Here is a 16,073-nt window from a genome sequence, read left to right as displayed (position 1 = left end):
ATATTCATCAAAGTCCTTGGTTTTAACCATGACTTGCAATTGACCAGAAACTGATTAGCAAAGTTAGGTGCATCAACTTTCAAGTGCAGAAGATTGCATTTCTGCAGATCTGGGATATGAATAATTTTGAACATGGAACATTTTGTCAAAAAAAAAGAAAGAAATAAGCAGCTGAACATCTTTGCCCACTTGTCATTTCCAGTCAGAAGTTACCCATTCACCAAATAAAAAATAACTCAAAATCTGCCCTGGGTATGAATAATTTTGAGCACAACTGTCTGTATATATATATATACACACACACACACACACCTAATATTGTGTTGGTCCCACTTTTGCTGCCAAAACAGCCCTGACCCGTCGAGGCATGGACTCCATTAGACCCCTGAAGGTGTGCTGTGGTATCAGGCACCAAGATGTTAGCAGCAGATCCTTTAAGTCCTGTAAGTTGCGAGGTGGGGCCTCATGGATCAGACTTGTTTATTCAGAATATCTCACAGATGCGGATTGGATTGAGATCTGGGGAATTTGGAGACCAAGTCAACACCTTAAACTTGTTCTGCTCCTCAAACCATTCCTGAACCATTTTTGCTTTGTGGCAGGAACATTATGAAAGAGCCACAGCCAACAGGGAATACCTTTTCCATGAAAGAGTGTACATGGTCTGCAACAATGCTTAGGGAGGTGGTACCCCACGTGCATCAATGAGCCTCGGCCGCCCATGACCCTGTCGCAGGTTCTCCACTGGTCCTTCACTGGAGCACTTTTGATAGACACTGACCACTGCAGACCGGGAACAGCCCACAAGAGCTGCAATTTTGGAGATGCTCTGACCCAGTTGATGATAGCCATCACAATTTGGCCCATGTCAAACTCACTCAAATCTTTAGGGTTGCCCATGATTCCCAAACACATTGCATCTGTGAAATAGACAAGACTGTATAGGTCTCAATTATAGCAAGGGCTGTCCGGTCACAAAGTGATACCAGTTAGGTTTAGGTACATTTTATGTGTGGTACTCCAAAACAATCACATACAACAGCTTTAACAGTGGTAAAGCACGTAAAAGGGAAACACATTTGTCTGCATCTATTAGCTCCATCATGTCTATTCCGAGAGATCAGAGCCCGGTTCCAACCAACAAACCTTTGTTATTAATTACAAACAAATTCTCACTATCCATTTCAATAAAACATACCCTTTTTTTAATAAGTGGAGCAGACGTCATGTGCAAAAGAGTGCAGCAAGAAGGGCTCGCACAGAAACGGGTCCGGCTTTAGGACCCAGAGCTGATCAATCTGAAGTCACTGGAGAGGAATGGATGCGCAGCCAGAATGCGGCTGGAGGAAGTGATGATGGTCCGCTGCGGATAGGTAGAGGCCATTCCACTCATCCGACCGACACACAACATATATAATCACTGTTTTACCCACAATATCCAACTTCTAAATAAGTGGCCACATTTCTATTTAATTAACATGGTCGAAAATTATGCAAAGACTACATCCTCATAAGCTCATGTGAAGTACCCGCATGTAAAACAAGGCGAGCCAGCGCGTGCATCTTTATGACTTATGAATTATTATAGCACCTCCTTCGTGACCTCACGGCGTAATGTCGTATCAAAGGGCGAGTTGCGGAAGCCAAAGTACGCCTCTGGAAATACGGAGTTGGCAGGTAAAAACTAACTTGAACCCCTTGCAGTTTTACTGTCCACTATGTATTATCACTATTATGGCTTTGAACAGGACTGGGTCTTCTAAGTCTCTACTCCTATTTGCTTTTCTAAAAAAAAAAAAAGTTATTTAAAAGGGCATCTAAACTAGTCGATGTCCTTCTGGCCTCAAATATGTACTTCTACCCTTTTAACTTAACATAGTAATATTTTTTTTTGTAATACACTCAAATTAACCTGACCAATCTTCTGTGGAACAAAACATAGTCTGAAAAACACCAATGGGTTTTGGCAATTTTCATTTTTGGGTGAACCATCCATTTAACAGCTTGGCAGACAAAATGAAAAGGGTAAGCATTGAGCAGTTTATTAGAAATACGTAGACAAAATTGAAAGCTTTTTTTTTTTTTTTTTTGGAAAACCAGCGATGTGCTCAAAACAGTCCTGTCTAACACCCAAATTTTTGATAGTGCAGACTTATTTGGTCTTTTTGTTTTGATCTGAAACATACAATACCTTCCTGTTTCCCAGTAAAGACATCATACTGCAGAATATTAAAGACATTAACAGTCAAATACCAAATACAGTGCCAATATAGACTTTGGGAAACTGGATAATTTCGGAGGGAGTTGGCAGAAAATATCAACCACCAACAAATCTGGTACCACCTCAAGTGACTAAAGATTGAAGTATGTTAGGGAGGAGGGTCTTATGTCTAATAACTGCTACTTACAGTTCTTACGCTTAAATCACAAGGTCGTAAACTATAATTTTACAAGACACAAACTCCCTTCACCTCAGCAAAGTTTGTCACTTTTCATTTTAATTTCAATGCCTTACAATAAAAAAGAAACTTTCCATCACATCTATTGCTTATCAGTTGAAAAAATATGAATACAGTGCAGTTTTCCAAATAGTATACATCATGTTTTAGTACAGATTAAAAGAAAACAAAAACAAAAAAGCCGAGACTGCTCATAAGGAGAGGGACGACGAAGCTCTGTACAACAATATGCATATTAACTCCCAACAGAGGGTTATGTCGATCTTCTGGAGTGCAGCCACTGGACAGAGGTGATGCTTATGAATCCACTGATCTCAATGAATTCAGCTTTGCTCCCTTTCAGATCATGTACCATTTAGATGACTGCTCTTTTCATTCGCATGTCATCCCCCTCCTCCTCTGTCTGTCCACAATGTGCCAGCTGCTTATTCCAGATCTGGCATTTCTGGGGGAGAAGAAAAAAAAAAAAAAAGACAAACACGTTTAAGGAAAATAACAAAATTCTGTCATAATTTAAGGCTCGGGTCATGGGCGTCGGAACCATTGTAGGTGTGTGGGACAAGACCCACCCACTTTTTACGATCAATGATATTGGACCCACTCACTTTTATCGTCTCTAACATTCAGCACATGTCTGTTTACCTACCCCTAATCGTTAAACACTTATTATTAAACACATGTTAGACGCTTTATTTCCACTTTTCTAATATTTTCTTCATTTTTATTGAAAATAAATGCCTTTCCGATCTGATATGTGATGGGAAAAGGGAGAAGATTGAACTCGGCGAAAGCCGGACTTGAACCGCGGGTCGATTTTTGTCAAAACTAGATGCCGTGCGTCTTACCTCTACACTACTGCCACTTTCAATGATATGGCGATTTCCGTAACTTTGTCTTTATGAACTATACGTTTAGTAAGCAAAGCGGTTTATTTGTACTTAATGTAATTGGCATCTACTCCAGTAAAAAAATTCTGAGGACACACCCACATTTTTTTTGCTTCCGACACCCATGGCTCGGTATACTACATTTTCTCACGCACAGTTTTCAAAGTACACTCAACCGTGGATGAGCGCAAATAGACGAATTCGACATTCGCAGTACAATTGCTTTTCTATAATCTACAAGACGGGACAAAAGCAGCACCGAGTTGCGTCACTTTCAGCACATTCGCTCGGAAGGACGGAAGAAGAAAAGTGGTGGATCCGCCAATGCGTGTAAAGTTCAGAATAAGAATCAAAACAAAAACAATGGTGTTGTTTTGTCTCGCTCTCTCTGCACTCTTCTTCGACTAGTGCGCAATACATCACAATTGCATATTGTCACCCGGTGCAGGTGATTTAAATCTTTTAGATGCCACGGACCCCCAAATATGATCATCCTAGTATGAGGGACCCCCATCCTAAAACTTACAAGGCATCTGTCTTTTACAAACAATTTATACACAAAAAAAACATAAATCTATTATAGATTATAAATCTAAAATTAGTTTCAGTCACATTGTTATATATTTTGTTCTACTCAATGTAGTAATGTATTGTTATATGTCTTATTTCTTGCACGTTTATTTCATTTTAATAACATTTGCATTTATATTAATTGAATTTTATCTAGTTTAATCTAATTGAATTTATTTATTAATATTTATTTATTTAGATCTAATGTATTGCTTTACTCCTTTTACTTTAATCAAATCATTTTTTTACAGTTTTATTTCTAGACTTTTACATGGGCCCGTCACTCTTGCGGCCCCAGTTTGAAAACCCCTGACCTACTGGACTCCTCTGTCTCAACATTCACCTTGCTCATGCGATTTTGTATGCGCACTGTCCGCATGGACACAAACTTGGACGTTGGACGAAACGCGGGCGGCTGACGTATACTTTGGGCTTTACTTTCATGTTGTTCCAACTTGTATGTTTCTTCTGTGAAACACACATTATGAAAATCCATTATGTACTAGTATAAATTTAACAGCTGCCATTCTTGCAGTTTCAATAAATGAGGACTGCAGTTTTCACACTTTCAATAGTTTTTTTGTTTCTTTCTGGAGCTCACTCAAATTCACCTTTTGCATTCAATGATGAAAGTCACACAAGTTTGGAACGACAAGAAGGGAAATTTCTGTTCTCACGTGTCAAGCAAGTACGGTCGAGCTTCTGTTTTCCATATTGGATGTGCGTTGATCAGTGATTACATGCGACTAAATTAAATCATCTAACCGTGTTTCTTTATAAGACTTGGATTAAACAACTCGATTCATTTGGATTTGTGTTTTCAGTCTTTATGTGCATTTTGAAGCTTTAAATTAAAAACTATCCCTTCAAAAAACTGTAATGATCTGAAAAGTACAAGCTAGAAAAACAGGAAAACTTACTTTCATCATCACTATCAGCTGATTCCTGAAAAGAAAACAATCAGGTGTTAAACAAACGTTGAGAACATTGTGTTCTGTTCCATTCTGTTGTGCTCCACCCCCCCTTAGGAAATGCATCTGATTGGATGTGACCCACCCTAAATTATACTGGGCTTCCTTGAGGCGGACTAGATGAATGATCATTAGGCAACCCCAACTAGTCAATTACAAATAAGTGGTTTGGAATGGTTCACACAAAAATGAAAATTATCCCATAATTTACTCACCCTCAAGCTATCCTAGGTGTATATGACTTTGTCCTTTCAGCCGAACACAATCAGAGATATATAAAAAAATATCCTGGCTAGGGATGGCTTGATACCACAATTTTGGCTTTGGTATGGTAACACAATCTAATACCGAAGTACCGATATTAAATCAATACCATACAGGGTCTTAATTTTGCCACGGGTATTGCTCATAATTTTACTCATTCTCGCATGGTTCGTGTTTATAATGCGGGAAATTACAACAAATGTGCATTAGTAAATTAATCAACACAGATTATCACATCAAATCAGTCATTTGAAAATTTACTCGTGAGAAGTAATTTCAGCAATACTGCGCGACGCGTCTCTCTTCTCCATCTCTCAAAATGAGCAAATTGCTTCTGGCTTCAAAAGACAAATCGCACCTGCACTATAAAAGCAATCTGCATGCCCAAATCAACACTTTCGCTTCGGGACAGCTGACGGAAATCACTTGCCCACGTCTTTTTAAACCTTGCCAATTTTAACACGCAAGCGATTTTATAGCATTTTGTAATGCATGGGATGGGCGCTCTATACAGACAGAGCGACACGCGTTATAATCTGAAGACCACGGGGGGGACAATCAAACCGTCTCCATTGACTTTGTATTGCGTGAAGCGCCTCCTTGTCATTTTTGACTTATAACAAAAAACAGAACAATGTCTAAAAGCGGATATGTGACAAGGTGTACACCAAAAACCCAGAACGAAAAACCCAGAAGTTTTTATAAGCTGTTGACCCAAAAAATGAGCGTTTAAGGACAAAAAAGTGGATACAGGCAATTGAGACACAGAGAGCGACATGTTATATTACACCGAGAACCACACCCACTGGAGGGGAACGTAATCAGCGACAGGAAATATAATATATAAAACTGACATTTGGATATTTGACTTAACAGTGACAAAATGTTTACTGCACACATATGCATATTGGGGCATACTGAGGGTCACAATCCTAAAATTGACCCATTCTTCCTGCTGATGCTTCACATCTTATTGCCTGTATCCACTTTTTTTCTCCTTAAATGCTCGTTTTTTTGGGTCGACAGCTTATAAAAACATATTTATGTGTTTTTTAGATTGTTTGCTGTACACCCTGTAACATAGCAGCTTTTAGACATTGTTCTGTTTTTTGTTATTAGTCCGAAATGACAAGGAGGCCGCTTCACGCAATGCAAAGTTGGATTTTTTTCCCCCGGTGTGGGCGGGGCCTAAATGCCCTATAAATAGTGAAGACTATCCAGTGTTATTTTAAATGTATTATTTTTCTGTAGCATTTCTGTACCAGAATCCTACTGTTGCCTAAACTTAAGTGCAAAATATTATGAGATTTAAACGTCATTGGCTGAACCGAACGCCAGAGATTTTGTGATATTTAAATGAGACGATCTTATGCATGTGCATTGATCAGTGTTAAAAGAACATAAATGTCTAAATTAGATAGTTCGAAGTGCATCCATCCATCATAAAAGAAATCCACACGGCTCCAGGGGGTTAATAAATGCCGTCTGAAGCAAAGTGATGGGTTTTTATAAGAAAAATATCCATATTTAAAACAATATAAACTATAATCTTTCAGCAACAGCTGTACGCGCGTTCACAAGAGAGTTGAGTTCTGATGGAAGGGTGACCTCTGACCTGATGTATGATGTAGCTCACCTTCTCTATCGAAATCCTCCAACATTTTTCTTTCAAACTTCTCATTTTAGACTTCTAACTCATGACCAGAGTTTTGTTTTGCTCCATCCTTTGCGCTTTCGCATTTGTTAATTCTAACCGAAGCTTACGCTACATCACACGTCGGGTAAGAGGTCAACCCTTCCGCCGGAACCCGACTCTCTTGTGAACGCGCATACAGCCATTGTCGGAAGCCAGTGATTATAGTTCATAAAGTTTTAAATATGAATATTTTTCTTGCAAAAACACTTCAGAAGGCATTTATTAACCCACTGGAGTCATATGGATTACTTTTATGATGGATGGATGGATGCATGTGCTTTTTGGAGCTTCAAAAAACTCCAAAAAAGGCGCTATTCAATACCATTATAAAGCTGGGAAGAGGCAGGAGATTATTTAATATAACTCTGATTGTGTTCGGCTGAGAAGAAAGAAAGTGTTATCAACACCTTTCACTTGAGGGTGAGTGAATTACGGGAATTTTAAATTTTTGGGTGAACCATTTCTTTAAAGGGTTAGTTCACTCTAAAATGAAAATGTTGCCATTTACTCGTATCGCAGCGTTACAAACCTGTACGATTTTCTTCAGTGGAACACAAAGATATTCTGAAGAATGTTTTTGTCCATATTATGAAAGTCAATGAGATACAAAACAACAAACGCCTTATTGTATGGACAATATATATATATTTTTTCAAAATATCTTTATGTCAGAAGAACAAAAGTCATACAGGTTTGGGATGACATGCGGGTGAGTGAATCATTTGGGTGAACTATCCCATTAACTAAACTTTATCACACATGCAGTAGAAACTATTAAATCTTACATCATCTGCTCCATCTAGATCAGGTAAATCCTCCTCTCCTCCCATGTTGCCCATCATCTAAAACCAACAAATCATGTCAGTACAGCACATTAATTACAGGCATATTCCTCACACAATTCCAATAATAGGGAACACTGCTGGGAAGGTGAATAGCTGTTTTTGAACTGAAAAGGACTGACCTCTGAAAAGCGATCATAGTTGGCCAAATCTTCCTCTGAATCATCCTCCCAGTCTTTCCAGTTGTTGAAGTCAACACTAAGCCAGTTGAGCTGTAGACAAAACAAGACAACAATTAAGTTTTATTTTAAAGACTGATAGAGTAACTAATAACTATTTACTAATACACGAATGGTTAACTAGATTTAAAAATTGACTAGATTGACTGCCAAACAACTTTGTCTACAATTTCATTTTAAGACCTGGGGCCAGTTGCATAAACTTAGCCACTATGTTAAAGGGTTAGTTCACCCAAAAATGAAAATTCTGTCATTAATTACTTACCCTCATGTAGTTGGACACCCGTAAGACCTCCGTTCATCTTCGGAACAGAAATGAAGATATTTTAGTTGAAATCTGATGGCTCTGAAAGGCCTCCATTGGCACAATGGCACTTTACACTCTCAAGACCCTTAAAAGGCACTAAAGACGTCGTTACAAAGTCCATCTCACTACAGTGGTTCTACAATAACTTTATGAATCGGCGAGAATAGTTTTTGTGCGCAAAAAAACCCCTAAATAACGACTTATATAGTGATGACGATTTCAAAACACGGCCTCATGAAGCTTCGAAGCGTTATGAATCAGTGAGTCGAATCATGATTTGGATCGCGTGTCAAACCGCCAAACTGCAGAAATTTGGCGATTCAAACTGCTCATTCGACTCACTGATTCATAACGCTTCGAAGCTTCATGAGGCCGTGTTTTGAAATCATCATCACTATAGAAGTCGTTATTTAGGGTTTTTTTGCGCACAAAAACTATTCTCGTCGCTTCATAAAGTTATTGTAGAACCACTGTAGTGAGATGGACTTTGTAACGACGTCTTTAGTACCTTTTAAGGGTCTTGAGAGTGTAAAGTGCCATTGTGCCAATGGAGGCCTTTCAGAGCCATCAGATTTCAACTAAAATATCTTCATTTGTGTTCTGAAGATGAACGGAGGTCTTACGGGTGTCCAACTACATGAGGGGAAGTAATTAATGACAGAATTTTCATTTTTGGGTGAACTAACCCTTTAAGACTGTGTCTTAAGAACTAATTTGATCAACTTGCGGTGATCAATCTTACTTTTTCCAATTCCAATTAGACCAGTCTACCTTTTTAAGTAACTGCCTTTTAAAAATTAGGACCAGTCTTGAAGAAACAAATTAGATGACTAACTTTTAAGACTAGTCTAAGCAGTCTTACGCAACTGGCCACAGAAAATAATTTAAGCAAAGCAAACACTGTGCTCTTTTGTTGCAAACCACAGAGCTCAACCACGTCCTTCCAACATCAGTGCCTTTAAACCAGATGTGCTATTTTTCTGTATATTTTTTCAGGTTTGGGGCAAACAAAATACAAGTACATGACTGACATTTTTAAAGTGCCCCTATTATGCTTTTTCAAATATTACCTTTTTATGTACTGTGTGTAGCTGTTAGTGAACGTAAAAGGTCTGCAAAGTTTTAAAGATCAAAGTGAACAACAAATAAAGTTATGATTCTGAACTGCCGAAACGAGTAGTCAACAATCCCAGTCTCTTTTCCGGTTACAAACCTACGTAACAACGGGAAAAATTTGCATTATGCCAGCCTGTGGTCTTCATTGGCTTCCCACAAACAACGTCTGCTTTGACCCTCAAACACTGTAGGTGTAGCTGACGCCTGGAAGAGCTTGGTTTGTGTTGTCGATATGTCGAGAAGATGCTATTTTCAGTACTGCAAATCCACTTTGCACTTCCAAATGATGAGGACTCAAAACAATGCCATTGTTACTTTTCATATCACTTGCTGCGTCCGAAAGCTGAAAAAAGCTGCTATCGGAAGATGCTTTCCATAGTAGCAAGGCACCAAGGCATGCCTGAATCCAATGTTAGCTTCACTTCCTGTCTCCTGAGAGACCTTCATCTGATCGATTTTTGAAGGCAGCACAGATGTGCTTTCCATTCTGTGACAGTTGAGCTAAGAACAAAGTCTGAAAAAGGTTTCTGGTCAGTTTGTGTGTAAATGTACATTTTTGACCAACTTTTTCCACTTTTGATGTTATTTCTAATGAGAAATTACAATTGTTGTAATTAAATATTCGCTTGGTTATCACAACAGCTCTCTTCATTTAGTTGTAGATCATTCAAATGTTACACTGCCACAGATGTCTGTCCAAAATCAGTTTTGTGAGGTACCTTTGAGCGCAAACGCTGCCTGCAAAGTCATTGCCTGATAGGGTAGCGAGGCAACAAGTCAGCTGCCTAAGCATCAAGAGCTGAGGAAGCCTCCGGAGCAGAAATTCTGATATGGTAATAGGCGTTTCATTTATGACATGCTGTAAGTGGTAGACCAATCACAACAGACTGGGCAAACTGACCAATCAGAGCAGAGTAGGCTCGCAGAAAGGAGGGGTTTAGAGAGACTTAGGGGGCTTTCACACTGGGCACGTTTGCTGTGGTCCAGGTGCGATTGTTTCCGGTTTCCCCTGCAGCGTTGGTCCTGTTTCACACTCAACTCGATTCAATCAAACCCTGGTGCACTTGCGTTCATCTTATGTCATCACATACGTTTACGCCGCACGATAAACAGTCAATATATAGTTATTTAAATTAATTTGGTGTTATGCGCCGCAGAGTAAATGACACTTGGGTTTACTGTATGTGTTACATGAAGGCAGCTCAAACAGAATCTTTAGAGGCAGCGCCCCTGATTGCACTCGTCTAAAACGCATGCCCAGGTTAGTTTTCATCCTGAACAAGTGCACACGCAAGTAACTGTTGCCTTCCCATTGACGTGAATCAGGCCACAGATCGAGTGCAACCGAACTCAGACCACCTCCTTCACGTAGTCATGGGTTCTGAACCCTGTGTGCACCGGGTCTGCATGACAGCTTGCACATTAGCAATTTTTCATGCGAACCATGCCCCGCTTTGGACTAAACTGCCAGTGTGAAAGCACCCTGAACCTTCTAACCATTTTCAGACACTATGAGAAAAGAGGTGATGTGCAATGTATATTATGAGAAAATTTAAGTTTTTTTCTTGCATGCATACACCGATCAGGCATAACATTATGACCACTGATAGGTGAAGTGAATAACACTGATTATCTCTCCATCACGGCACCTGTTAGTGGGTGGGATATATTAGGCAGCAAGTGAACATTTTGTCCTCAAAGTTGATGTGTTAGAAGCAGGAAAAATGGGCAAGCGTAAGGATTTGAGCGAGTTTGACAAGGGCCAAATTGTGATGGGTCAGAGCATCTCCAAAACTGCAGCTCTTGTGGGGTGTTCCTGGTCTGCAGTGGTCAGTCTTTATCAAAAGTGCTCCAGTGAAGGATCAGTGGTGAACCGGCGACAGGGACATGGGCGGCCAAGGCTCATTGATGCACGTGGGGAGCGAAGACTGGCCCGTGTGGTCTGATCAGACAGACGAGCTACTGGAGCTCAAATTGCTCAAGAAGTTAATGCTGGTTCTGATAGAAAGGTGTCAGAATACACAGAGCATCTCAGTTTGTTGTGTTTGGGGCTGAGTAGCCGCAGACCAGTCAGGGTGCCAATGCTGACCCGTCCACCACCGAAAGCACCAACAGTGGCACGTGAGCATCAGAACTGGACCACGGAGCAATGGAAGAAGGTGGCCTGGTCTGATGAATCACGTTTCCTTTTACATCACGTGGATGGCCGGGTGTGTGTGCGTCACTTACCTGGGGAACACATGGCACCAGGTGCACTATGGGAAGAAGGCAAGCGGTGGAGGCAGTGATGCTTTGGGCAATGTTCTGCTGGGAAACCTTGGGTCCTGCCATCCATGTGGATGTTACTTTGACACACACCACCTACCAAAGCATTGCTGCAGACCATGTTCACCCTTTCATGGAAACGGTATTCCCTGGTGGCTGTGGCTCTTTCAGCAAATAATGCTCCTGACACAAAGCAAAATGGTTCAGGAATGGTTTGAGGAGCACAACAACGAGTTTGAGGTGTTGACTTGGTCTCCAAATTCCCCAGATCTCAATCCAATCGAGCATCTGTGAGATGTGCTGAACAAAGAAGTCCGATCCATGGAGGCCCCACCTCGCAACTTACAGGACTTAAAGGATTTGCTGCTATCATCTTGGTGCCTGATACCGCAGCACACCTTCAGGGGTCTAGTGGAGTCCATGCCTCGACGGGTTAGGGCTGTTTTGACAGCAAAAGGGGGACCAGCACAATATTGCCTGATCGGTGTATAAACCTATTGTAGGATACCTCCAAAACAAAATTAGGAACCTTTAAAATAGCATAACAAGGGCACTTTTAAATAATCACTTAAATCAACACTTAACTTTGAATTTGACTTCAAATTGTCAAGATATATCTAATAAAGTTCTTAAACAAATAAAAACCATTTGCAGCAACAATAAACGCACCTTTGCCTTGTCTTTTGTTATCCTGGGCCAGGATTTCCCTGGCTCTGCTTTCCGTAAACAGCACAAGATGGACCGGTCTGTACGCTTATGTTTGGACCCCTAAAAATAGAAAGTAAAGCATAAAACAAAACTCACTCATCTTGAAATGTACATCCCACTATAGCAAATCATTTGAAACATGAAATCTCAACTGCGTGCTTAACTCACATCTTGATCGATGGATTCAAAAAGGTCAATTTCATTTGAGTGCTTCACATTATCCGTCCCACTGAGACAGCTGAAGAAGAGCACAGAAGACAACATTAGCTAAACCACAAAACATTCAAACTACAGTCTAGAATCTAAGGCAACGACAATAAGAAACTTTTTGGTGTGTTACATAGATGTTGAAATTATAACAACATACCTGAACACAAATTTGGACTTTTCAAAATTTACTTTCACATCCTTGCTGTCCTCCACCAAAAACTCAATGAAGACACAGTCCCGTCTGTCGTACCACTTAGCAGTTGCTGGATGCCTGATGAGGAAATTTAAATTAAGTATCAAATCGATAGAATAATTTAGTGATAAACATTTTATGGAAATGATAATTTTAGGATCAAGTGTGGTCATTCTATGGTTATTATATGCATTGGCATTATATTGTTGAAAACATTATATTGAAAACACTAGTCTCATATATTTAAAAATTGTAAATATTGTGGGGATGCACCAATAGGATTTTTGTGGCCGATACGATATCATTTTTAACAAACAACCATTCCGATATTTGTCACTCTCTCTCATTTGAACATTTGTGATTAAAATAAATTAGTGTTTTGATCATGTTTTAAATTAACAAAGTTCAAAAATGCATGCATTAAGGTATATTAGCTCGTTTACTGTTGCATCATCAAATCATTTCTATTGAACATTGGAGTAGTGAGCAATTTTTTAATTTAAATCAATAGGAACATTTTTTTTGTCTTTTGCTGTCACTTTAAGAGCCAATATACTGGAACACAAGCGTTTTATTTCTCAACGGTTTACGTTCATTTAAGACATTACCGATTAGGTTTACAAGGATACTTGCCAAGAGAGGCATTTTCATATAATTGTGAGTGAATTATAAGTGAAAGAGGACTTTCACAAAACTTCTCACACAGCGAGTAGAATCGAGTTCTCTTTTGCGTCTTCTTGCGCTTGAATATTCAAATTTGCAAGGTTTAAAAACACATGCAAAGGATAAACTTTCACTAAGACGCTGCACTGGCCTGGTTGGGACAGTGACAGTTCTGTTGTCCCGATCGTGGTTGGCGCTGGCACCGGGCAGTCCGTACTTCGTATTGTTGAGCCCTGCAGTATTTTGTACAGATTTCATTTTGTTTTAGCAAATATTTAATTACTTTACCAAGAGAAAAACATCAGATTATGCAACACACTATGCAACTCAGTGACTTCATTAGTTAATAAACCATGGGCTTGTTATTCAACTGCCTGTTTCATGCTATAACCGTTATGCTAATGTCTTAAATTAATTAAAAAATCGTCCCAATAAATATCGCCGGCCGATACATATATAAAAATTTGTAAACTGTGCAAAATAAACTGTTGCAGTTTCTCTTTGCTACAATTAACCTTATATAAACAATTTACACAACGGGGTGATTACGATTTAAAAAAATAAATACATTTATTCATCAGGAATCCATTAAGTTGATCAAAAATTACAGTAGACACTTTTATAATGTTGCAAAATATTTCTATTTCAAATAAAAGCTGTTCTTTTTAACTTTCTATTCATCAAAGAATCCAGAAAAATATGAAGCAGCACAACTGGTTTACAATTGATAATAATAATAAATGTTTCTTGAGCATCAAATCGTCATATGAGAATGATTTCTGAAGGCTCATGTGACACTGAAGACTGGAGTAATGATGCTGGAAATACAGCTTTACCTTCACAGGAATACATTACATTTAATCAATGTATTACAATTTTAAATTGTATTAATATTTCACAATATTACTGTTCTATTGATCAAATAAAGGTGCATAATGAGTGACTAGTATGTGTTTTTTACTGACTGATTCCAATACTAGTGTCCAATTGCTTATATGGAAAACTGTTTTTAAATAACTTCTTTTTGATGCAACTACTAAATAATTATTGAACAAGAAATGCATTATAAATATTTTAATAATATTGTTTGCACTAATCTGTTTCCGCTGCTTTACCATTAAAATTCTTGACTAAATATAATTACAAATATATCATTAAAAAAATATACTTTTCACCTTGCCCGCTAGATATCAGCATTAGCATCATCCAATGAAACTCAATTATTTGGCCACTAATTTAAATATTAGGTGTCAAAACACCATTCCCCACAAATAATAGTGGCAGATGAGGTACAGAAAACTCTATTCTTTCAACAACAAAACAGATCTGCAAAGAGCAGGTGGCATGGACATCTGTGGGACACCACTTCAATCTGCCGCCTGTTCCTGCTTCTTTTCTAAAGGATGGAGTATCAAATTCCCCCTGCGGTTCTGAGTGACCCATGCCTGTGCTCTGAAGATGAAACAAGTAAACACTAAACAACGGTAGAGTTCAATTCCATCCTCATACTGTACATACAACAATATTAAATAAATGATACCTGGTGTGAAATACCATTAGGGCACACACTGTTTTATATTTTATATATATAATATGCTCAAATCGGAGTCCTAGCAATGTGAGGACACACTCTGGCCATTGGGATAAAACGAAGCATGTTAATTTAAATGCACAGAGCTTTAGATATAATGTCTGTTCAGTGAATGAGTGTTGTGAGAGTGTGTTCATTCATTCATGCCAGCTCTCTGGCCCTCAGCACGTGCAGGCGGCGCGCGCTCATTCTCGCCACTCATTCAACCATAAAAGAAACCGATAAACTCCCTCACATCAGCAACTCTTTCAGCGAGTTCGTCGATCCTAAAACACTATTTTACACACATGTGAATATTTACGAACGGACTTGGGTGGGAAAACGGCGCAACATGCTAACATTTGTGACCTTATGCAGGCTAACTGTAACGAGCCAACTTATATAATGTACGTTATATTATTACACCTTTCAACATAGCTCGGACCCTAATGCTTTTAGATATAGCGTTTAATAAACCTGTAGAGGGTTTCGTTGAGTTACTGGATAGTTTAGCGACTACGAGAGCAGTGATTGAGTCGTGCGGAAGTAGCTAATGCTGGCTAGCGATAAGCTTCACAGTCTAACGTTACACAGTTATTCAGGACTGGTTTTTAGTAACGAGCTGTATTTCACGAAAACCAAAACAGATATATTCAACAGAGAGCACACACTTACATGACTTTGGCGGCTGTGTGTATGTGTGTGTGTATGTGTGTGTGATGGTCAGCGTATGCTCAGAGGTTTTCTGGTATGTTCTCCCGAGGTTCTGTCCTGGTGGTGGTGTCACAGGAGTACGGGTGGGCGGGGTCTCAAACCACGCCCCTAAAAATATCGTTGGATTCTTCTAGAGCTTCCGTTTCACACGCAAATAATTCAACATCGTCATTAAAAAAAATCAAAGTACTAGTCGAATATAAATTATGTAGTATTGCGCTTGATAAAATTATTTTAAAACGGTCTAAATAATATTACTTTTGACTTTCTATGTCTACATAAAAAGTCGAAAATATGAGATAAAAGTCATAATAATGACAAACTGACAAAAGTTGAAATAATAAAATAAAGCGTCATAATGATGACATACTAGATTATGAGATTAGAAAACAGAAATTATGAGAGGAAAAAGACGAAATTATGATTTATGTCATAATTTCCAATACAATAAAATAATAT

The 16,073-nt window shown here is 38.9% G+C and overlaps 1 protein-coding gene across 1 annotated transcript; it reads right to left on the bottom strand.

The window, feature by feature from the left end:
* Window positions 1–1,958: 1,958 nt before the first annotated feature.
* Window positions 1,959–15,992, bottom strand: ptges3b (prostaglandin E synthase 3b (cytosolic)). Its single transcript, XM_079802849.1, has 8 exons — window positions 15,576–15,992; window positions 12,632–12,745; window positions 12,433–12,502; window positions 12,226–12,324; window positions 7,812–7,901; window positions 7,633–7,689; window positions 4,837–4,861; window positions 1,959–2,904 (listed from the first exon to the last, which is right to left on the bottom strand). Coding segments are annotated over exons 1-8 (477 nt in total). The 5' UTR covers window positions 15,578–15,992; the 3' UTR covers window positions 1,959–2,884.
* Between the last annotated feature and the right edge of the window lie 81 nt (window positions 15,993–16,073).

Source organism: Gobio gobio, assembly GCF_949357685.1.
Source record: "Gobio gobio genome assembly, chromosome: 21".
Taxonomy (NCBI): domain Eukaryota; kingdom Metazoa; phylum Chordata; class Actinopteri; order Cypriniformes; family Gobionidae; genus Gobio; species Gobio gobio.
Note: the sequence above shows the minus strand (reverse complement) of the source record. Positions and strands in the feature narration are given on the sequence as shown.

Excerpts from the sequence above, each read along its gene's own strand:
- ptges3b (XM_079802849.1), bottom strand. Across the intron at positions 12,503-12,631 it reads AAGTCCAAATTTGTGTTCAG|CTGTCTCAGTGGGACGGATA; the intron begins GTATGTTGTTAT and ends GCTCTTCTTCAG. Across the intron at positions 12,325-12,432 it reads TTGAATCCATCGATCAAGAT|GGGTCCAAACATAAGCGTAC; the intron begins GTGAGTTAAGCA and ends TTCTATTTTTAG.